Genomic DNA, 24,888 nt, shown 5'->3' on the forward strand with positions numbered 1-24,888 from the left:
AAAAAACACGATTAATGAAAATAAAAAACCTAATCAAAGAAAAAGGGAGGGGGGATGAGCGAAGGTCAGGTTAGACCCCCTCCGTTTTTTTTAAAGTCGCCTGCCTTGTTCTCAATGTAAAAGGGAGGGGGAGGGTTGGAACGGTGTTTCACCCTGCATCCGGCGTTTGATTGCCGCAGCATCCCGCGCGAAGAAAGACCCCCTTAGGATAAATAGTTAATCAGATTTTGGGCTTGGTATTCCTCAACTAATTCGGAGTCCCATTCAAACAAGCAACATCGAATTATACATCCCACCCAGGTCCAACCTGTTATACTCTGAGCCGTGACCAAGAGAGTTTTTTTACCGGCTTGGTATTAAACCATGAGTCAAATCCTTCTCACCCAGTACACGTCTCCCTGGGGTGGGACGTTGCAGGTTCAAAACCCTTTGGTAAGTTGAATAATAACTGGTGGCGATCTTCCCAACCCCTGCTTGCCTTTAAAAAATAATAAAAAGAATGCGTGACCTGTGAATGTCACCAAGTTGACAGGAGGTTACAAGTTCGAAATCCACAGGTGGTATTTTTAAGGTCAGAACTGGGTGTACTCTTGAGTGGGTGGAGACAAACGCCAAAAAATGATATAAAATTATTATATTACCTTTGTTTCCATCACATTGCTGGGCTTTTTATTGTGAATATTGCACAAATATTTGTGCATTAAGCACCTGATCACTCTCTTTCTTGGAGACAGACCTGTCAGTTGTGGGGCTCAAGGCCTGATGGAGGGCTATCATGTGCTTAATACACAAAATTAGTGCCATGTGATTGCACCGGATCCAGACTCGTTTTTTATCACTCAAAAACACGTTACCAAAGTAGAGGATGCAGACTTGTTTTTCTCTTCCAACAATGGCAGTCTACAAGCTTCTAAAATGACAAGAATTTTCCATATAGTTGACCCAAGTTGGTAGCTTACCAGACCCACAGGGCAGTTAACTTGGTCCAGCCGGGGCATGTCCAAGTCGGACCCAGATCCACATCCGTTTCATGAACTTTGTTCGGATGGTTTTCATGTCTGTCGGGCCAGGTCCAATCCAAGACTCTAACCTTATCCTGGTCCAATCACCAACGCTAACGAGAACCGCGCCTACAGAGGATACAATAGTCAATTAAATGAATAGAAAAGGCTGAATATGTCATTTAAAGAAAACCGGCTAAGCAGGGACGCTGACAGTTTGATTCTTGGCACGGTGTCATCCTTATCTCTACAATTTTTTTTAAATCCGAGAAATAAGCGAAAATTCATTTCAGCTCCTGCCTCTTGCCTTAATCTCAAAAGAACGATCCCCACTATTCTAAAATTACTGTTATAGGCCACCAGTTTTATACAAGGATGCACAACAAATCAAGCTCGGGTTGTAAATGGGTTAAGTTTGTACTAACTCTAACGTTATGATCGAGCAAAAAGTCAAGTTTGATCGGCCTACCGAACTCGATAAGGCTCGATAGATTTGATAAGACTCGATTCATTTTACAGGTAGTTTGGTCCTAAAAGGTGGCAACCTTGTCCTATCTTTCCTTTTAATTTCTTATAGAAAATGAGCTAGGGTTTTCCAGACCGATCTCACCCTCGCCTTGACGTCCATCATTGTGCCTTGTTGCTTGTCAATTGTCACCGCTCCTTGCTACTTTCGGCCTCCTTAATGTAAGCCTTTCGGTCTCTCTCTTTCTCAAATTTGATCTTTTCTTTCTTTTTCTGGGTCTCTTTTTTTTTTTTTTTCTTTCTCGCTCTTAGATTTACTGTCTGAAGAAGCGGTGACAAAAAAAAAAGGAGAGAGAAGAAGCTGGTTGTCAACTAATTCACTTCACTTGGCTTGGCTAGGTTTAGGCTCAGGACAAGTTTGAGTTGAGCGTACATATGAGCCAAGCTTGTACATGCATGCCAAGCCAGGCTCGAGCCCGCGTGCATCCTTAGTTTTCTGAATAGTGATATAGCTGAATATTTGATTGAGAAGGGTATTATTGTAATTTGTCTTATCCTCGACCATTGTTTAAGAATTTCGTATCAGAAAAAACCCATTTTCGAAATTAGAAGCAAAAGGTTGGCTCCGACATGAAATTTTACCTATACGATAAGACTATAAACAGAGAGGACGCCTCCACTGTCCTTTTGTGAAAGCAGTGAGAGAGAAGAAGATGATGGAGAAGCGGATGAAGCAGCCACACACGAAGCCATCGGAAGCGGCGAGAAAAGATCGGAAGTCGGGGACGGGAATGAGCGGGGCGCCCAAGAAGGGAGGCCACGGCGGCAAGTTCACGTGGTCCGGCGACGAGGCCCAGCTCGCCGGCCAGGAACCCATCGTCGCCATCGACCCCAAAGACCCCAACTACGTTGATCCGGAAGACTAAGCCTAAGTTTGCTTTTTAGTAGCAATTTTCATCTTCTTCTTCCTTTATTTTCGTTTTTCTCAGCTTTGTTTATGTGATTGTGCGGTGTTAGCCACACAAGGAATGTGTATTTATGGTATCCTCCTCTTGTAAAAATGAGATAAAATTGGAAGGAAAAGCTAAAATCCATGCATTTACGTATCTGTTTTTTTTAAATGCTCCAAGAGATCCCTCCCCCAAATCATCACCCACGGAAAATTGGCTGGCCTCCAGTTGATAAAAGTCGTGCTTTTGTAGGACTCGAGTAGGATTATTTAAGATCTGCCGATCCGACCTGAATTTACGTGTGATTGGCTCAAATCTAGATCTCGAGCCAGATTTGGATTTCATATTCTAAAGTAAATATTGAAATTAACCCCTAATAAATGGATTCAGTATGGGATGGGATCGCTGGTCCGACGGTCTAGGTTCAAATCTCATGGGCGTCATTTAGGGATGGCAGTAGACAGAGGGGAAACGAAACCTCGCCCGTTTTGCCCAGTTTGAACCAAGGATGGAAGACATAAAATAGGGATACAGGGATGGAGGTTAAAATCAAAACCCACGTAAGGATGGAGGCGAGGATGAGCTTACTCTTTTTTCTGTCCTGTCCCGTTCTCTGCTTTGCACTTTCCCGTCCCTAATTTTTTTTTAGGAATGGTAATAGATAAAGGGAAAACGGGGATTCAGTCAGCTTCGTTCTGTTTGAATGGAGGATAGAAGACATGAAACCAGGATGAAAGTGGAGATGAAGGTTAAAATCAAAATCTGTGCAAAGATGGAGGGCAGAATTTTGAGACCGGGCGGAGTCATCTCCCGCGGCTCCGCCCTCGCCTCGGAATACTGCACGCTTAGGGACAGTGACCATGGCAAGCAGCAGAGCCAGTGCAGTTAGGTTTTTGTTTCTCAGTATAAATATCAAAAAATAAATTTAGGTTGATTGGATTTGGACCTCTGACCCAAACCCGCACTGTTTATACATCCATGACCATGGGCTGATAGCACGAAGCCTACTAATGAACGTTTTCACTTCTAGGGTTTCAAATGGATCCTGATCGGATAAACTCAACTGCATCCGGTTTCAGGTCCGATCCGAGTCGCAAGGAGCCCGGCCTCGGGTTCTGGTAAAGGATTCCATGGGGGTTTCTGGTTTTCTACAAAATCTCTCATGGTATTGTGGGTTTAGTTAGGGGAAAGGACTGCAAGGAAATGCCCTTGATTAAAGTTCGCACAAAAAAACAAAGAGGATTCCATTTGTCTGCACATAATCTCAGAAAAGGCCTCGTATTTTTTTTTAATTTCCTGATATGAGCCGCTATTTTCTAGAAACTGTCAAACACAGTCCTCCTCTTAACATCAATCGTTAACTCGGGTTAAATCTCAGATAAAGTGAGGCAAATGACGATAATACCCTCAAATGACTAAAATGCATACCGGCGAATCAATGTTGTCAAATATCGTTTCAGTGCTTGAGTCGTTTTGAAAACTCTTTGGGTGTGAATTGGCCGATTTGAACTGGGTACTGAATTAATCTGAACGGATCAAAATAATATTAAAATTCAATTAAAAGCTGACGTGTTAAAAAAAGTTAAATTAATATTAAAAATAATTAAGCTATTTTCATATTATTTATTGAAAAAGCTAGTTTAGGCCAGTTTTGTGGCCGGCAGGGTGGTTTCGAGGGTTCTGAGATGAAGGTACCAGATCAAACCCTGCTGGGGCACGGGTGTGCCCATAGCTTTTAAAGGTAGGCCACTTCAGGCAGGGTAGACGTGGGACCTCCTCTCACCTGAGATTTTCCTCGCTTGGGCAAGGATTCATCGTCACGAAAAAAAACTACTTTTCACATTTAGAAATAGTTACGTGAAAAAGTCGAAGGTGCGCCAAAATAATTTTCTTTAAAAACTTGTTAATTTTCTTTTCTTTTTTTTTTATGTTTTATGGGGTCAAATTCATTTTAAAGAGAGAGCATCAGGTCAGATGCAGTTTTAACAGTAAAATGTCATAGCTGCCTTGGATGCCGTTCATCCATGTGATGAACACAACCAAAGCATCATAGATGGATAGACTGTTAATTGGATGGCTTCCACAAAATTTTCAAGAGCCATTCATATTTTATGTTTTAGATGAACGACATCTACAACACCAAAATTCATCAGTTTTTTTTCCCATGTGAAAACCGCATCCCGCAAAACACTGTAGCAAGGACTCTCGTCCCTAGGGCCTATGCTGGGCTTCAGCTTATGCAAAGAGATAGTGCTTGTAGGAATCGAACCCTGAGTGGTGATCTGCCAGCCAAAGCGGGCTCCAACCATGCTAACCCTTTTGGGGCCACCAAAATTCAACACAGTTCAACAACAACAACAACAACTACGCCTTCATCCCAAAACAATTGGGGTCAGCGATATGAACCAAAAAAGAAATTCATTTTGGGTCTTCCACATAAATCCTTTTCCTCCAATCATTTCTATCCAATGCCATGTCCTCGGTGAGGTTCAAAGCATTCATATCCTTTCCTATCATCTCCATCCAAGCCTTCCTAGGCCTACCCGACCTCTTTTAACTAATATATTTTCCCATTTCTCCAACCTTCTAACTGGAGCATCATTAGGCCTTCGCTGAATATGTCCAAACCACCGTAAACGATTCTCTCGCATCTTATTTTCAATGGGTGCAACACCTACCTTCTTACGTATCTCCTCGTTCCGAATCTTATCTTTTATTGTATTTTCGCACATCCATCTAAGCATCCGCATCTCAGCTACACTCATTTTTTGAATATGATGTCTCTTGGCAGCCCAACATTCCGTACCATATAGTAAAGCGGGTCTAATAGTCGTCCTATAAAACTTTCCCTTCAACCGCAATGGCATTCTACGATCGCACAGCACTCCAGTTGCACTTTTCCATTTCATCCACCCAACCTTTATCCTATGATTCACAGTTCAAACAAGAAAAAAAAATAATAGTGTTTTGGCTGCCGTTCATCACATGGATGAAGGTAGATCTGACCTCATTTGCACTTTCATTTTTTAAATTCTGAAGATATTGTGTCATAATACTTCCATCACACACGAGAGAGAGAGAGAGAGAGAGAGAGAGAGAGAGAGAGAGAGAGAGAGAGAGTTTGATATCACGATCGTTTTAGATGACCAGATGGAATGGATCAGGTGGGATGCAGGGATCCGACCTACTTAATGCCCCTTATCCAAACGATTCGAACGTTCAGGTCCGAGTCGGATCGAGTCCTGGTTGTCGTCGATCGAGCCAGCCGAGGAACCGGATTGTGGAATTACTCGGCGAGGAATTGGGTTATGCTCTAAGGCAACGGTCTTGGGAGGGAAAGAAGGCCGATAAGAATGAGCGCCGTCGCCTCCTGTTCCCTTTCCACCTCTCCCTCCTTTCTCTCCATTAATCGCCGACTCCGACGCCAACCAGTTAAGCCTCCACCTCCTTTCTTCTTCTCCACGAAAACCGCTGGTTTTCTTTGCGTTCTGGGGTTTGGGTAAAGAATTCTGGTTTGATTTTTGTTTTTTTGTTTAAAAAAAAACGTGGTGAAGTGATATGGTTTTAATGCATTGGGTGAAATTTCAGAGGGGTTGCTTCAGGGAGACGGCGAAAAGGTTCGGGAGGAAGTTTAAGGTTTTGAATATGAGCTCCGAAGCTTCTAATTCTAATGCAAACCAAGTAAGCGATCCCCCTTCTTATTTGGGTGGTGTTTTTCTCCGTCTTTTTATGAGTGTTTGAGCAATAGATGGTGCTTAGTTAATTGCCTTTTTTTGTTTTGATTGCGGTGTTCTGAAATTGATTTGTGAAAAAGAAGTATGGGTTTGGCGTTTGGATACGTTTGAGTTGGGGACGAATGGCGTTGCGTCTTAGGATGTTGTTTGGATGCTGGGGGAATTTCAATGCCTTGCTTTGTAACGTCTGACATGGTGTCTTTGGAGGAGTTGCAGTTCTTAGTTTTGGCACTCGCGGCCGTGAAGCATGGCCCTTTTACTAATGTTGAATTTGCAATACCAGATTGAATAAAGGAACTTGTTGCCCACTTGCAACTTTGGAATTGGAAATCCAAGTCCCAATGTCCAGGATTTCGAACACCATGCATTCAAACGCATTTCTAAATGCCGTTTTATGCCCGGTAGTTTTTGCAGAGCTTTTGGTTGATTTGAGTTCGGGGTTGCGTTTTGTTATTCAAAATTTTTGGTGTATACAGATAGTTTTTGCTGAGTTTTTGGTTGATAAGGAATCGGGGTTACGTTTTGTTATTCTAAATTTTTGGTACTAAATGATATGCAGTGGATGTTTTGATGTTACTGCTTTTGTAGTGTGAGATAAGGCATGCATTGAAGCCTAAACGGCTTCACTAGGGATTTGGGTTCAAGCAGGATTGGCCCATTTTGGTTAAAGGCTTATCGGTGATTGGTAGGAAGCTGGATACATGGCGTTTCGTGGGGTTGTTCTGGGGTTGCTTTGTTTCATCAAATTGGTGGTTGTTTTGTTCTATTCTCCTGGATTTTTTTTGTGCATTTGATCTTCATAAATGAGTGGTAATCAAGATTTCCAAGTGTTGAGTGGAGCTGTAAATGTTGGGCAAACTAAGGTTGTTTGTTTGCCGCCTGAGAAATAAATCAAAGATGGAAAACAATATGTGTATTGAGGCAGTTGCGGTTGCTATTATTAGAAGCCTCATGTGTGTAGCGCCTAACTAGTCAAAATAGAGGATACAAAAAAATCCTCCAGCGACTAATGTTTTCCTTGCCTATGCCAATGTCTGGGCATTCCCGGTACTCCACTTCACAAGAGATGGGCAGTCCTCCACTGTAAAAAGCGTTTGTATTCTCTCCTTTTTAAGGGCAAATCTCATTTCTTGGTCAGTGTGCAATTTTGTTTTTGTTTTTTTCAAAATTCTTGGTTTCTATGTAGTTTATTTATTTTAAATTTTTGTTGATGGTCTATGTGGCATAGTTACGGCTGTGGGTACGGGTACACAGGGTATGATACCAAAATTTCTGAAACGAGGATTATGGGGGTTTCAACTATATATATGTAAATCAAAGAAAAAATCCTAACTATTATACATTATGCAAAATGCTTTACACATGAAGTTGTAAAGTGTGTATACGAACTAAAGGCCTAAAACGTATTAAAGAAATATAAGTAACAATTAACATTGGACTCATTTTACACATGAAGTTGTAAAGTGTGAATACGAACTAAAGGTCTAAAACGTGTTAAAGAAATATAAGTACACAGGGTATTATGACACAGGAATTTCTGAAAGGAGGATTATGGGGGTTTCAACTATATATATGTAAATCAAAGAAAATTTCCTAACTATTATATATTATGCAAAATGCTTTACACATGATGTTGTGAAGTGTGTATACGAACTAAAGGTCTAAAACGTATTAAAGAAATACAAGTAACAATTGACATTGGACTCATTTTACACATGAAGTTGTAAAGTGTGAATACGAACTAAAGGTCTAAAACGTGTTAAAGAAATATAAGTAACAATTAACATTGGACTCATTTGATTCTGGATGTTAACTACACGTTTGTTGGATCATTAAATGGATAAAATAGGTTGAATCAAGTTCGAAACTCATTTGACCCTACCAGTGTGGGTACAATATGGGTACGAAGGGCTGGTAGAAGTACCCATGTTACATAGTGAACAGTCTAATGAGCCATATTTTGTCCTTCACTAAAATGCTTACTAATACATTGTCTCACTCATGATGGTGTTGGTAGAGGTATTCCTCCTGAAAATTTAGAAGTGGTTATTTTAACAGAATAGTGGAAAAAATGTGGCAAAGTTAAAAAAAACTCACAGTTCTAATATGAAATAGTGAATCCAAAAGTTATTGCAAAAAAATTCTGTACCAAGATGATAGGTTAAAAATAGCAGTTACCAATTAATTAAATGATTTTCTTTTCTTTAATGTGGAACTGATCTATTTGTTCCAATATTTGTTACTATGCTAACTTGCTAAGTATCTAGGGAACTAGAACCATGATTGAGTTTGAAATTCTTTTGTCTCTGGTGGGAAATTGATTTTTGTGGACCATTTGAGATGTCTGTCATCTCATGTTTCAAGTTGTTCATTTCTATGTTGCTTAGTTGCTTTTCTGGTTATGAAGTTTGGCATTATAAGTCAAACATTCTCTTTTTCTTTTCAAAATTTCATTTGCAAGTTTGATGGTTCTAAAAGCTACATGATTCACTGTCTCGTGTGGCTTTTGGTGTTAGGTTTAATTTTTTTTCTAATGATACAGGAGCAAGTTAAAGATGAAACTGGAAGTGTCAGACAATTACTCTCTAATTTGTTTAGGGAGTCTCTTAGAAGAACAGTTCCTGATGAACCCGACATAGAGCCATTGATTGCTATTTGCACTGCCAGATTTGGTGATTATCAGTGGTAAATATGATCACGATGAGATCATTCCGAACTGCAGGGATCATTTATGATTTTCTGGTTTTAATCTCAATGGCAACAAATAAGCTATTTAGAATTCTGATTAAGGTCCTCAGGTCATGTTATAGGTGATGGGTTCTTGAGAAGCATTTAATATGTCACTATTTCTGAGGGCGCTAGTCTTAATTGCTTTTTTGATGCAGTAATAATGCTATGAGCGTGTGGTCAAGGATAAAAGGAAAATCAACCCAATTTCGTAATCCTAATGGTATTGGACAGGTAAGTGACTTGTTCTGATGAACAAATTCTTTTTCAGTCAACAATAATATGATATAATTGTTTGAGAATGCTTTGTTGTGTGGAAATATCTGTTGGCATAATTTCTTTGCCCGTTATGTTTCTAGCTTTCTTCATAAAGTGTATTCTTGAATTATATGTTATGGAACATCTTCTACATATCATGCATATGAAGATTGAAGAACGCGTGTAGAATAACTTCATTTTTGTATCCAGTAATATTTTTGAGGAGAATGACATAACCTGAATATCTGCATCTTGATATGAGGATACTTCCTGAAGGCAAGTGTTCTTTGGTAGTCGCTGGCTAGCCATGGGTTTTCTTGTTACCTTTGATGTCTAAGTAAAAACATATTGCCTAGTAAATGATAGAAGCAAAATTCATGATATGGCCATCGTATGTATCCAATCATTTAGAGAATGGAGAAGCACCATTCGAAAGATAATTTCCCTGACATTTATATCTTGCTGTGGTGGAATGCTGGCAATCTATCTGACAATAAAACTCCTTTGTAGATATCTTATTGCAAGTAGATCTTCCCTATATACATGCAGAAAAGAGAAAAAGGGAAACCTGGAACCATGGTGAAGGAAACAATACATTACTAACAGAGAAGTGATATCTTGACCCAACTTTAGGTTTGAAAAAATAAGGCTTGTTTGGATCACACTGTTGATGACAAGGTTTTATGCTGATTCAGATTCTAGAACAAGTATTCGACGGCCTATGTCACATGGGTGCGGGTGCGGGGATGCGGCACTTCCAAAAAACCCGGGTGCGGGGGTGCGGCAAAAAAAAAAAACTGGTTATAAGTCCTATATATATATAGGACTTATAACCAGTTTTTTTTTTTTGCTGGTGTGTTTGTTTGAAGACTTGTTACCCACGTTCTGCTTGTTGTGTACTTTGGCGCAACGGGACAAAATTGATGAACCAAAAGGATTGGCAATCTGATCGACTCAGTCTGCTGCGTTCTTCTGACTGTCATGATTCAATCATGTCTGAAACTCCCTGGTCTTCACGAAAAAAAATATAAGCGAAAGGTTTGATGTGGTTTGTTGGAGAGAGAGTCTTCACGAGGCCTACGACTCCACCGCCACTGCCTAGGGTTCTTCAAATTTCATTTTATATACAGTTGCACACAGATCTCCAGTCTGGACTCTGGACGACAGCTAAAAGAAATTTATTGGATTTGACATGTGGAAAAGAGAGGTCTACACCAGGCTACGGCTAGAGCACCCATCTCGTCAGGAGAAAAGTGAATACTAATAGCCACCAAGGCTACCACCACCATTATCATTTATTATGGAGAGAGAAAATCCTTGACGAAGAAAGATCTGGATGGCTGAAGGATAAAGACTTTAAAAGGCTCTTGAATTTTGGTTTTAATTTTTGAGGAAGATGGATCATCATTTCCAAGTTAACAGTATGTTTTCCAACGCTGCAAATTCATTGTTCGGAGGCAGGAATAGCATGGGATGCCAACAAAGCTCGTCAGATGTTGTGGACACAAGTGCCCCCTTTATAAAACAAGAGCAGCAGCAACAAGCAAGCATCGGCTGTTCCGTCCTTTCATTCTCTCATCACTACCTGCAGGGATCCAGCAAAGGGTGGGGAGAGGTGAAGAATCTGGAAGTCCTCGTCAGGGAATAGGCAACTCTAAAGAGACCGAAGCTATCAAGGCCAAAATCAAAATCAAAATCCAGCAAGGGGCGGGTCTCGCTGCACGGTCAACTGTCAGCAGATTTTTTTTTTTTAAATTCCACAGCCCATTTCACAGGGCAATTTAAAAAAAAATAAAAATAAAAAATTGGACCAAAATGACCCTGGGTGCGGTCAACGCACCCAGGGTCGGGTTGACCGCACGCGCACGCGCACCTGCATCGCGTCGCGTCGACGCGGGTGCGACACCTGTCTGGCCGAATCCCTGTGACATAGCTGACGGCATTTTTGGAGCTAGTTTTAATAACCTTGTTTCTTGAAAACTTGATTTAGAGCTGGTAACATCATATCATCAAATTATTTTAGGGCATTTAGTTGACAAAAAATGGTTCATATTTAAAAAGATAATTGTGATGATCTCTCTCTCTGTCATTCTATGTTTTTTCCTATTCTTTGACTTAAATGTAATCACCGTCTTCGTCATAATCATTGTGTTTTACCTTACATCCTAGAAATGATCCTGTGGATGTCCGTGTGTTTTGGTAATCTGAAAGTATTTTCTCTGGCTTTGATTGGTCATTGCTTCATATATATAATGTGAAGTTCTTGTTAAAACATATGTAATAATACCATAATACCCGATAGGGGTATTATGGTCATTTCACAAAGTACCCCATAGGGGTACTTATTTTGTTTCTCGTATTTCACTATTTTTTAATTTTCTTTTTATTTTTATTTTTGTATTTTTTGGATACCGAAAAGGGGCCCCACAATGGAGTCGTTGGGGCCCCCAACGGTCACATATGTGACCGTTGGGGGCTCCCAACGACTCTATTGGGAGCCCCTTTGGTCTCCTCTTCTTATAAATAGGGGGAACCCCCCATGTATGTTGTATTGCTCTTGAGAGCTCCTCTTCAATAATAGTGATATTATTTTTCATGTGTGTAGCCTTTTTATAAGGCCCTTTGTATATCCCTTAGTGGATTTTCTCTCTTGTGCTTGTTGCATTTGTCCGTGTGGGACATAGTGAATGCTTTAGCATTCTTGGTTTCTTCCGCTTATTTCCTTACATGGTATCAAAGCCATAAGATCTTCTAAAGGTAAAATCTTGTCTCTCTCTACTTCCTTTCTTTCTCACATCTTCTTTGTGTAGCAATGGAAGTCAAGATCGATCTATCATTCAAACTCAATGGAAAAAATTACATGATGTGGGCATCCGCAATGGAGAATAATCTCAAAGGCAAGAAGCTTTGGGGTTATGTAATGGGAACCGTTCCGGAACCCCAACTTAAGCTCACAAAGATGGAAGGAGATCAAGAGAAAGCACTTGAAGGCGATGCTCGTCTCAAGGCCATTGAAGATTATAATCATCAAATGGAAGATTGGGAGAGCAACCATGCAAAAATCCTTGCATGGTTTATAAATAATGTCGAACTTAAGGTATGTGCAAATATTGCAAAATTCCGCCGGGCAAATGAAGCTTGGTTTTTTATGAAGGGTATGTTTACCCAAAAGGATCTTGCAAGAGCTTATTTCTTGCAAGAAAAAGTAAGAACCACAAAACAAGGCGACATGAGCATACAAGATTACTATAGTGCTCTAAATCCTTTGTGGGATGAATTGGCTCTTTTAGAGCCTAAATGGGTATCTATGGAGGATGTGGTTCTAAGACAAAAACAAATGGAACAAGATAGATTGTTTCAATTTTTATTTGGACTTCGTCCCGAATTTGAACAAGTGAGATCCTCACTTCTCCATAGATCCACGTTTCCTCCCTTAGAAGAAGCTATTGCCGAGATTACTCAAGAAGAGACTAGGCATAGCATGGGTAAAAGCATAGAGGAAGTTCTTGCCGTATCTAAACCCGGCAATCATGTTAAAACATACAAACCACCTCACTTTGGTAAGCAAGGGAGTGGTGGAAGAAAAATGATTATATGTCACCATTGTTATGAGCCGGGACATATTAAACCCGTTTGCCCAAAGCTAAATGGGGCATTCAAGCCAAAGGTGGCTTCCGTTGAAGAATCCACCACCAAAGAAGATGACGGCAAGAACGGGGATCTCAAAGACACTCTTGGACAAATCTCCTTGGCTCTTCAACAAATCTTAAAGGTCACTTCTTCCACCTCCGGTGCCGCCATTGCCTCATCATCACCTCCCGGTACGTACTCTTGGATTTTAGATTCCGGAGCTTCTTTTCACATGACCCCTCATGAAAATGCATTAACCAATGTGCACATCAATTCAAAAATGTCTTGTGTCTCTACGGCCGATGGAACTTTTCTCAAAATAAATGGTGTTGGAACTCTTGATTCTAAAAATGTTCAAAATTTCCTTGTTCCAAAAGTTAGAATAGTTCCAAAATTAAATCTTAACCTCTTTTCCGTTTCTCAAATAGCCGACCATAGATGTGAAATATCTTTCTCATCCCAAGGGTGCTTTGTGCAGGATCTCCGGTCCGGGAAGCGGATTGGGCAAGGCCATAGGAAGGGAGACCTTTATTTTATGGATAATTTAATGCTTCCAAATACCTCATTTTGTACTTATGTCCAAGACAAAAATATTGAAACTTGGCATAAAAGGCTTGGACATCCAAGTTACTCTAAAATGTATCTTTTTCCTTTTGGACACAAGTTTTGTAAAGAAAAAGATATCAATTGCAAAGATTGCATTTTTGGCAAAATGAAGTCTACTCCTTTTCCTATTAGATCCTTTGTGACAACAAGACCTTTTGAATTGGTGCATTCCGATGTTTGGGGGCCATCTCCGGTTCTATCTAAAGGTGGTTATTCATATTATGTTACTTTTATTGATGATTATACTAGATATGTATGGATTTATTTTCTTAACTTTAAATCGGAAGTTTTTAACTTCTTTAAAGAATTCCATGCAAAAATTCAAAATCAATTTCAAAGTCAAATATCCATTCTTAGATCCGATTCGGGTGGAGAATACTTATCAAATGATTTTCAAGCATATCTAAAACAACATGGCATTTGTCATCAAAAATCTTGCCCAAGAACTCCTCAACAAAACGGTCTAGCGGAAAGAAAACATAGGCATATTTTGGAAACCACTAGATCCTTACTCATTTCTAAAACTATTCCTAAAAATTTTTGGGCCGAAGCCGTGTTAACCTCCACCTATTTAATCAATAGGATGCCATCTTCAAAATTGAATAATATCTCTCCTTATGAAAAACTTTTTAATATGACACCCGACTACAATCGTCTTCGGATTTTTGGGTGTAAATGCTTTGTTCTTTTACATAAAAGAGATAAATTGTCACCTAAAGCAATAGAATGTGTATTTTTAGGATATGGTGAAAATCAAAAAGGCTATAGATGCTTTGATCATAAAAACAATAAGTTATTTGTCTCCAAAGATGTAACCTTTTTAGAAGATGAAAATGGATTTGACATATTGGAAAAATCAAATGAAATTGATTATATGTTTATCAATGATCTTTTAGAAGATTCAAATGATGACTCTTTGAGTCATCCGGAAATTTTAGAAAATACTCATGATTCTCATGATGATGATGTATCACCAACTAATGGTGACAATCTCCAAGTATACACTCGGCGTGAGGAAGCCCAACCTATTAGTGCTTTAGAAAAATTCTTGCGGCTTAATGAACCCCTAGAAGAAACCTCCCTTAGGCGTTCTTCTAGAGAATCAATTCCACCTAATAGGTTTGTCTCATATGAAACTCTTTCACCAAAATATAGAGCTTGTCTAATAGCCTTGCATTCTTACTATGAACCCTCCCATTATAATCAAGCAAAAAGTATACCTCATTGGGTTGAAGCAATGAAAGTTGAACTAGATGCTTTAAATAAAGCTAAAACTTGGGAAATAGTTCACCTTCCTCCAAATAAGAAAGCTATAGGATGTCGATGGGTCTACAAAGTCAAAACAAAAAGTGATGGTTCCCTAGAGCGCTATAAAGCTAGATTAGTTGCTAATGGATACTCACAAGAATATGGCATCGATTATGAAGAGACTTTTGCTCCCGTGGCTCGCATGACAAGCGTTAGAACTTTAATTGCGGTAGCATCATCTAAGAAATGGCCTATATTCCAATTAGATGTTAAAAATGCCTTTCTTAATGGTCAGTTGAATGAAGAAGTATATATGGATCCTCCGCCGGGAATCAGTGTTAACCAAGGTCAAACCCTTCGGTTATTAAAAGCCTTATATGGTCTTAAACAAGCCCCTAAGGCTTGGTATGATAGATTTAGTGCTATCATGTTACAATTGGGATTTCGCTCATGTTATACTGACACTGCTCTTTTTGTTAAAAATGAAGGTAATAGTATCATCATCCTTCTGCTTTATGTTGATGATATGATCATCACTGGCAATGATGAAAGCGGTATTCTTAAAGTTAAAAATATGTTAAAACATAATTTTGATATGTCTGATCTGGGTTTTCTCAGGTACTTTCTTGGCATAGAAGTTGCATACTCTCCTCGAGGGTATATACTGTCACAGATGAAGCTTGCTGCAGACATATGTTCCAAATCTGGGATTTCAGATGATAAAAAGGTGGAGACTCCCGAGGTTATCAATGCTAAACTACGACTGGAGGATGGAGTTCTGCTGGACGATCCTACGCCCTACAGGCAACTCATAGGCTCCCTCACCTATCTGACTATCACCAGGCCCGATATTGCTCATGTTGTGCACTCTGCAAGCCAATTTCAGCATGCTCCTACATCTGTGCATACGAGTGCTGTGCTCCGGATCATTCGATATATTAAAAATACTTTGACTAAAGGGCTATTCCTATCCTCAATCTCTTCCTTAGATTTACTAGCTTATACTGATGCTGACTGGGGAGGAAACCCAAATGATCGAATCTCAACTACTGGCTTTTGTGTATTCCTAGGAGATTCGCTAATTACTTGGAGGTGCAAGAAACAGCAGAAAGTCTCATTGTCTTCTACTGAAGCAGAATACAGGGCTATGGCAACCACTACAATGGAGCTGGTGTGGCTTCGAAGTCTTCTTCAAGATATGGGAGTCGAAATTACCGGGGCTTCGAAGCTTTGTTGTGACAACAAAAGTGCTATCTACATTGCCAGCAACCACACTTTCCATGAGAGGACGAAACATATTGAAATGGATTGTCATTATGTACGTGATGAATATCTTCGTGGGACAGTAACACTGCCATATGTCACTTCAGAATATCAACTTGCTGATTTCTTCACCAAAGCCCTGCCTGCTCCTCGCTTCTTGTTCCTCCTTGGCAAACTTTCGGTCATTCCCCCGTAAAGTTTGAGGGGGGGTGTTAAAACATATGTAATAATACCATAATACCCGATAGGGGTATTATGGTCATTTCACAAAGTACCCCATAGGGGTACTTATTTTGTTTCTCGTATTTCACTATTTTTTAATTTTCTTTTTATTTTTATTTTTGTATTTTTTGGATACCGAAAAGGGGCCCCACAATGGAGTCGTTGGGGCCCCCAACGGTCACATATGTGACCGTTGGGGGCTCCCAACGACTCTATTGGGAGCCCCTTTGGTCTCCTCTTCTTATAAATAGGGGGAACCCCCCATGTATGTTGTATTGCTCTTGAGAGCTCCTCTTCAATAATAGTGATATTATTTTTCATGTGTGTAGCCTTTTTATAAGGCCCTTTGTATATCCCTTAGTGGATTTTCTCTCTTGTGCTTGTTGCATTTGTCCGTGTGGGACATAGTGAATGCTTTAGCATTCTTGGTTTCTTCCGCTTATTTCCTTACAGTTCTTTTTCTGCTTATTTGCAGGAAATTGTGAAGAATCTTCCTCCATCTGAAATGATTGAATCAACATTTGTTGCTGGACCTGGATTTGTAAATGTTGTGCTGTCTAATAAATGGATTGCCAAGGTGATTGGGTAATTTCTATTGCTATACAAGGAACAAGATCTTCATATCTTTGTGATTATGTGAGTGATGATATGCTTGAGCATATTTGTAAGGCTGATTGTTTGTTTCTTGCAGAGAATAGATATGATGCTGGCAAATGGAATTGATACATGGGCTCCCGTTCTCCCTGTTAAGACGGCAGTTGTAGATTTCTCCTCACCAAATATTGCAAAGGAAATGCATGTTGGTAATTTGAGATCCACCATTATTGGTGATAGTATAGCTCGGATGCTAGAATTCTCTAAAATCGAAGTCCTTAGGCGAAACCATGTTGGTGATTGGGGTACACAGGTACTTAAATATTTATGAACCATGATATGTGGATCTGTATCTGAACTACTATGATTATGGCATCTCTACTTATCTGAGTTATGAAAGGTTAATCATCTGCCTTGCCCATAAAGTGGGCATCTGGCTGTTGATTACAACTTGTTTGATTGGTGCAGGATGGTTTCTGAGACCTGCTTTGTGTTTATTGAAGTGTCAAATACTTGAAATTCTGACCAAGCAATGTACTACTAGATTTATTCATTCTTCCCTCTTGTTGAACAAAAAATGAAAATTTTCACGTGACAGCATGTGTGCATCAACAATTAGGTTTGCAATCATATGGATCCATCAAGAGTATGATATATGGAGAACAAACAATGAACCTCTGAAATTAGGCTTGCAATCATATGGATCCATCAAGAGTATGATATGTAGAGACAAAACAATGAACCTCTCACATGCAGGCCTCATATCTCTCTGTGCTCCTGTCGGGTTTATGTTTAATTTTATCTGGTGATCTTCTCACTATTTCCCAAGTTTGGCACTCATGTAAAGCCTGAATCTTCTCATTCATAGCTTCTACCCACCTTTTATTTTTAGCAGCTTGAAGAAAATACCTTGGCTTATTCTGCTTCTCTGTTTCAGTTAGAAATATGTGGTGATCTAGACTAAAACTTTCATAACCAACATACCTCTCAATGGGATGCCGAATCCTGGTGGATCTTCTCAAAGGTATTTGATTTGGCAATGAACCTTATCTGATGTCATTTCTTGAGCCACACCTTGCTGCACCCGATTCTTTTGGTCTTCGGGCAAAGCTTCCTCTTCTTGTTGTGGGAAATGATAAACAAAAGGCCTATAAATCAATTGTTCTGTTTTGCTTATTTGCATGACAATCTGTTGAAAAGACTAAGTAACTGTAAGCATCAGATGGCTGTGAGGATCTTGTAAGCAATTAATTATTAAATGTAAAGTGTAACCTACTTAATACCAATCAAAATTAGACAAGAATTAAGTAAATAGCTTGCAACTCCATTCTATTCCTAAGTCGACTCGATTTCATCTATCTTTTTGGTCCCCTGTTCTTGATCCATGTAAGTACTCCTTGACGCAACCAGTGGTACTTGTCCTTCATCTTGGCTGTATTTATGCACCCATATGACTCTGGCTTTGAACTCAGCTGACTTTTCATGCTACTTGCACCACATTTTTGTCCTTGAAATTTGGAAGTATTGTAGAAAAAGGAAGCTGTAGATATGATGAGATATTTGAGATGCACAGATAATCATTAAACTTCAATAATGTGACAAGAAATTGTAGCCCTCTGGATCTGGCATATAATCCTTGTCCACACAAGCAACTTCAATCTCCTGACTTGTTTTTGAGTTTATGTATCATATAGCAATTAGCAATGCATGTGAATGGGATCTTTTGGTAATTATGACTAGCTATGCCTTTGGATTTGCATATTTGTTATGGATATGCTGCACGTAGGCTAATCTGGAATGAGGAAGGAGTATGCAGTTGTAGACTGCATCATGCTCCCCAACTTTGAGAACATATCCTCCAGTTTTAAGCTGCTCTGACAATCCGACATTGAGTTTCTCTTCTTCCTTTCTGGAGCCTACATAAATTCTGAAAGTAAGAAAGCAATAGCAGTTCCTGGAGTTTGCTCATAAATGGCTGATGAGATCTCAAGCACGTTATAACTGTATCTTACTGATATTGATTGGTGTTGAAATAAGAATAGCTGCCATAATTCCTAAGAATTGGATCCCTTATCGACTCACTCAGCTTTCAGAATTATTACAGTTACCTGCAGTCATCTTTATACCAATCATATAGAGGAACAAGCTTGAAGATGGTTACACATATATAGATTATAGACACACACACACACACGATCATTTTATGTTTAACATATCTTCCATTTAAAAATTCCACAGAAATTTAGTAATTATAACTCTGGAGTATAAAGTAATGTAAAAGGAAAGTTGTAGGTATAAGATCATGAGTTTTTCAAGGAATCTCACCTTCACGTTAAGTTAATATTAATCCTTATGGCTATAATTGCAAATAAATGGCCTAAATCTTGATATCTAGGAACTTTAGGGATCTTAAGTTCTTAACTGTGTTATAGCAGATGGTGAGCCAACCCACATTGGGCTATATGTCGGGTATACAAAGAAAAAGGAAAAAGGCTACACATTCCGTTGTCCATGATGACCAGAGCATCTCCATCCATGTAGACCAGCGGAGAATACATGACCCCCGAATCAGAGATAAGTCTGGCTCTGGTTGAGTTTATGACCTGATGCTGCGCTGACTTCCAAAAGCCATCAGTATCTTCCTAGGTCAAAACTCAATGGGATATTGTGTGTTTGATACAACTTCTTCATGAGTTTTTGTCGTGTATATATATCCCCTATGCGTATCTGATATATCTGTTTGTTTCATTGCTTCATCTGCTTTGTGTTTGATTGCTGTCATGTGATCTGTTTATTAACTGGATTAAACAGTTGTCATTACTTGTTTATTATCTAAGGAGAAAGAGAAAGAACAAAGTTGCCATTGTTTTTTGTGAAAATGGATGGTTATTTTCTTTTTCACTTTGTTGGCTGTTACCAATTCCCAATAAAAAGTAATTACCTGCCAGAGCTGGGCATAATCTGTACTCGATCGAAGCTTCAATATTGTGATCATTTTACAATATTCCCTATATCTCATTTTCTTGCAGTTTGGCATGTTGATTGAGTATTTGTTTGAGGAGTTTCCAAACTGGGAGGATGCTGGTGAGCAAGCCATCGGTGATCTCCAGGTAAGAGTTAACCATGATACTTCGAATGTTTCCTTTTCTGTTTTTTGGTCTTGACATTTGATAACGTGCATTCTACTATTCACTTCATTTTATTGAAATTGTGTGAAAAATGCACACTAATTGCTACTTTTACATTCAAGTAGAGTTGGGACTGTTAAAACCTTTGGTTTGTACTTTTAATGTGCTTTTGTTTGTGTCTTTTTAGGTTGAGTTTTGTCACCTTTTTTTGCCTTGAAATTTTCTTTTTTCTTAAACAACCATTTAGTTTTGAACTTTTACTAATTATGAAGACATCAGTGTTTGGTAAACAGAAAGCCCATCATGGATTGTTATGTTTTAGCTTCAGCCTGTATGTAAAGAATAACGAGACCTAAGTTATTTTTCTTTTCCATTTTTTTATTTGCCAAAGATTAGCTTCAGTAAAAAGAGTTGAGACGATAAAACATTATTGTCAGGCAGCAGTAAGCTCTGTGCTTCTTGTGAACCAGCTCAAAGTAAGACTTGATTTACTTTCGAACTATATTAAAAATAGTTTTCAAACTAATAAAGAAAATGGATATTCTAGAACAGTGATGATGATCATTGCATTTTATCTTTCACATTTTAGGGGATAGATACCTTTATTTGAACATGAAAAAAACAGCATCTTCTATATCCATATTCTGAAATGTAGTTATCATGTTTAGGGAAACCAACTTTATGCTCGGTGGTGTTTATGTTTTAACATAGTTCCATAAAGTTACTCTTCCTTTGTGATTCATTCAAGTTATTGTGCAATATTTGTTCTTTTTCCCCCTCTTCAATTCTGAAAGTCTACTTTAAGCTTTATTTCATATCAGCTATAACCAGCAATTTTACAGGAATTTTACAAGGCTTCAAAGAAGAAATTTGATGATGATACAACATTTAAGGAAAGAGCACAACAAGCTGTGGTTCAACTCCAGGTGGGCATTTGATAAATAAATAAATAAAGCCACACACACACACAATCGTTCTGCCATAGAATTTACCATATTCTCTTATGATTTTGTGTTGCAGGGGGGGGAATCTAAGTATAGGCAGGCATGGCAGCAGATATGTGAAATCAGCCGTCGGGAATTTGATCAGGTCTATCAACGTCTAAGGGTTCGCTTGGAGGAAAAGGTAAATATGCTTTGAGATTCTAGATTGGAGGCCATGCTTTTTGGTTTTGTTTGATTGCTCGTGTTGCAGTAACTATTTTTAACATGTCATATGTCCTAAAGCACATGCACATGCTGCTGATTCATGACAGGGCCTATCTTTGGTTGAAGAACCAGACTTAAAAAGTGTCTGATAGTGTGTCCTTTTTTTTTCTTTGTTTAGTACATGTTTTTGAGTGGCATTTTATCAATTCATCGTTGTACATCTATTTATCATTAATAAGTTTCTTTACTTCTCGAGAATGAAAGCTCTCAAATCATAACTAGTTATCATTAAGAAATATTTATGAAGTTATGTCTGTTGACAAATTCTAAAATTAAGAATATGTATGAAGTTATGTCTATGAAGCTTACAGTAGAAGATGTAAAAGGCAGTGAACTTTATAAACGACAAAGTAATGAACATGGTGTGAGTTGTCTTAAACATGTTTGACTCTGTTTATAACTTGTGTTGGCATGGGTATGTCAAGCTCAGGTTCACGTATACATATTTATTTTACATGATTTTTGTTACATAGGTGGCAGCAGTGGCCAACCTTTTATGCATTGCCCACCTAGAAAATTTTACATGATTTGTTGGTTGGCATATCAAAAAGTTGCAAGTACAAGACTGGATGAACTCTTTGCGGCAGATTTCATGAATCACAGTGGTCTAGGGCACAAAAGAATCATACTAATGTCACACCTTGTCATAAGATATTCAATAAATAAAAATAGAAAATGGAGAAACTTTGTGAAAAGAAATGAAACTTTAGAAAATTGAATAGGAATAAACAAGTTATAAATCATATCTAAATAAAGAGGAAAACATAAATACGAAAGCAATTGAGTAACAGGTGAAATCAACATGGTAACTGGAACTCATAACATGTCCAACAAACAACTTGCATGAATTCAATTCAAATACAAGGACTTTGCGGTCCAAGGTAACTGTAATATGACTGCATGGTTCACTGATTTGTATGAACAAGGACTAAACCAATTACTACGTAGCTTCACCCCCATTGATATTAGACGTTCACCCTTCATCTGTTTGCATGAAGTAAAATAGCAGATTCATTCTTGGAAATGTGGAAATGTTTGTTTAGGGTGAGAGCTTCTATAATCCCTATATACCTGGCGTTCTTGAAGAATTAAATGAGAAAGGACTGATTGAGGAAAGTGAAGGTGCAAAAGTGATCTTCATTGAGGGTCAAAATATTCCATTGATTGTAGTAAAGAGAGATGGTGGCTACAACTATGCCTCTACTGATCTTGCAGCTCTCTGGTGAGTTCTATCTATTGCAGTTGATGTCATTATTTGTTTTGATTTACAAACCTATGCTGTTGGTTGGAAAACTTATGAATTTTTATTTGGTATTAATATTTATGAATTACAGGGCAAAATATTTTCCAGAATATCTTTTTCATTTGCTGTAGTTTTTTGGCATAATTATCTTTGGGAGGACTTTTAAGTTTGAATGTCACCTATGTTGCATCTGTTTTATTGCATAGCTGAAATTTTTTGCACGATTTTCTTCCTAGTTACAATGGTGAATGCTTTTGTTTTACACTGCTACTTTGATGTGTAGGTACCGCCTCAATGTAGAGAAAGCTGAATGGATAATATATGTTACTGATGTGGGTCAATCACAGCATTTTGAAATGTTTTTTGCTGTATGTGCTCATCCAGAAATCAGCTGTATATTAGTACTGAACTTCTGTAGAATGTTTTATATTGAACTGGACTGTGTTGTTTCAATGAATTTCTCGAGTTTAACAGTATACATTGTTGAATAATAAGTTGGAAAACTCTTGCATTCTCTGTCATTGATTACAGGCTGCAAAACGTGCTGGTTGGCTCCCTGATGGTGCTTCATTCCCTAGAATGAACCATGTTGGCTTTGGCCTGGTGCTTGGTTCAGATGGAAAACGTTTTAGGACCCGTAGTTCTGAAGTTGTTCGATTAGCCGAGTTACTCGATGAAGCCAAAAACCAAAGTAAAGATGGACTTGTTACACGTGGTGAGCGCTTAAGACTCTTTGAGCCACTTTAGATCATTATATTCAAGTTTCCATACATTATCTGCAATATTTTCCTGATTATACGAGATCATTATTTAGCCAACCATGGTCAAAGTGATGTTTTCAGATAGCTTTGTAGAAAAAAATTCATGTTTCAATTTGTTTATGGATCACAAGTTCACAACTGTACAACCTTTTGGTCAGGTAGAGAAGAACAATGGACTGCTGAAGAGCTGGAGGAAGCTGCTGAAGCTATTGGTTATGGTGCTATAAAGTATATATCCTTGCTTCCATGTTGGACTCCTTGGTTTAACTGCTATTGCTACTGTACCACTACTATTACTAGTGTTTATGCGTGCATGTACTTGCACAGTCATCTGTGTGCATCATAGTCACTGATATCAGCGATATTTTCAAAATACCATGATATTATCAATGTATTTTCAGCAAACGATATTATAGGTAAAATATCACGATATTTTGAAAATATCACCAATTTGATAATATCACGATATTATCAATTATTGTTACTGTTTTCATTTATTTTCTACATCTTAAATGTGTTTTTCTTTTTTCTTTTGCATTTTTACTTATTTTTTATTATATTTGTATTTTATTATCTAAACATGATATTTTCTTGCTTGTTTTTGTTATTATTATATATATATTTTTATTTTTTAAGCCCTTAGATTTTACTGAGTTTTTTTTCTGAGATTTATCTCCAAACCTATAATATCGCAAGAAATAGCCTCGCCGAGATATAGCCGATACCGATATTTTTGACTATGGTGTGCATATGGGTGTAGGGGTGGGCATCGGGCTGGCCCAGCCCCATTTAGAGCTTGGTTCATCGGGTTTTAAGCAGAGTTACCGGAAGCGCCTAGTCGCATGGGGAAGCGAACTTCCCCGAAGCGCGAAACGTCACGCTTCCGAAACACGCTTCCCCATTTTTTTTTTAATTTTTTTTTTCACTTCCCCCTCGCTTCCGGTTCGCTTCCTAGGTCGCTTCCGAGACGGTTCGTAATTTTCTTCTAAGTCATCCCCCGCTTCCCGGTCCCGCTTCCCGGTCCCGCTCCCGCTTCCCGCTCCTGCTTCCCCGACTGGTAACTCTGGTTTTAAGTGCAGACCGGTTCTTAACGGGCTCGGGTTTGAAGAGCAGCTTTGAGAGAACCAGTCTACCATAAGGAAGTACCTACCTTCTTGGCATACCTTGTAGTGAGGTGGCACTTGGTGTTCTTTACTATGGAGGCATCTTTCCCTCGTCGGCAATAGTCTCCTTCAAGACCATGTCCTCGGAATCAGCTTCTGACCTTGTCTATTACTCATTTTTTGGAACAGTGTTGGTAAAGTGGCCTTGAGTACCTTAGATACAATATCTATATTGTCTTATGACTTGTCAGCAATCTTGGATACATTTGTTCGTCGTGAGTAGGGAAAGTGCTACATTTTGTAAGTTTGGTAAGTGTGCCAATTAATGCATCACAAACCATGGTATATTTACAAAATTTCAGGTTTGAGAACATGATGAACTTGTTTTCTATACACACAGACGCCCATGTATGTGTGTGTATTTGTGTAACTGTGAGTGGGGAAAATAAAAAAAATCTTCTTAAAAGAGTTAGGTCTACATTTTATAGATTTACCAGACTGCCAACCAGCACGAGGCAAAGCATGGTACTACAGTAATTATGAATGGAAGAATAAATTAACTTATTTTATGTGTGTGTGGCTGTGTGGGCATGTGTGCAAGTCGGGGACTTTTCAATAGATGTAACTGAGATGGTTTGAATTTGACCATTTTGCTGCATGGATATTGTTTACAAGATTGCTTGATAAATCATTTGGATCTATTTTTTAATAATATCTCTATGTTTTCTCTCTCAAAAAAATCATTTG

General features: G+C 38.6%; 1 protein-coding gene across 3 annotated transcripts in view; it reads left to right on the plus strand.

Moving 5' to 3' along the window:
- Positions 1–5,749: 5,749 nt before the first annotated feature.
- LOC149817897 (arginine--tRNA ligase, cytoplasmic-like) overlaps positions 5,750–24,888 on the plus strand; it is a 30,437-nt gene continuing 11,298 nt past the window's right edge. For 2 of the 3 annotated variants that reach the window (XR_016427033.1, XM_089984233.1), the window contains exons 1-13: positions 5,752–5,847; positions 6,005–6,097; positions 8,693–8,835; positions 9,036–9,111; positions 16,580–16,681; positions 16,796–17,011; positions 19,728–19,808; positions 20,669–20,752; positions 20,847–20,951; positions 22,078–22,256; positions 22,561–22,645; positions 22,809–22,992; positions 23,197–23,266. Coding sequence is in view for 2 of the 3 variants with exons in the window: in XM_089984233.1 (XP_089840359.1) it covers positions 5,770–5,847; positions 6,005–6,097; positions 8,693–8,835; positions 9,036–9,111; positions 16,580–16,681; positions 16,796–17,011; positions 19,728–19,808; positions 20,669–20,752; positions 20,847–20,951; positions 22,078–22,256; positions 22,561–22,645; positions 22,809–22,992; positions 23,197–23,266 (1,496 nt within the window). In the remaining variant the exon portion in view is untranslated. Of the gene's footprint in view, positions 5,916–6,004; positions 6,098–8,692; positions 8,836–9,035; positions 9,112–16,579; positions 16,682–16,795; positions 17,012–19,727; positions 19,809–20,668; positions 20,753–20,846; positions 20,952–22,077; positions 22,257–22,560; positions 22,646–22,808; positions 22,993–23,196; positions 23,267–24,888 lie in introns of all 3 variants that reach the window. The other variant, XM_089984234.1, reaches the window with a different exon arrangement.

This window comes from Nuphar pumila, chromosome 13 (assembly GCF_984573655.1).
Source record: "Nuphar pumila chromosome 13, dmNupPumi1.hap1.1, whole genome shotgun sequence".
NCBI classification, from domain to species: domain Eukaryota; kingdom Viridiplantae; phylum Streptophyta; class Magnoliopsida; order Nymphaeales; family Nymphaeaceae; genus Nuphar; species Nuphar pumila.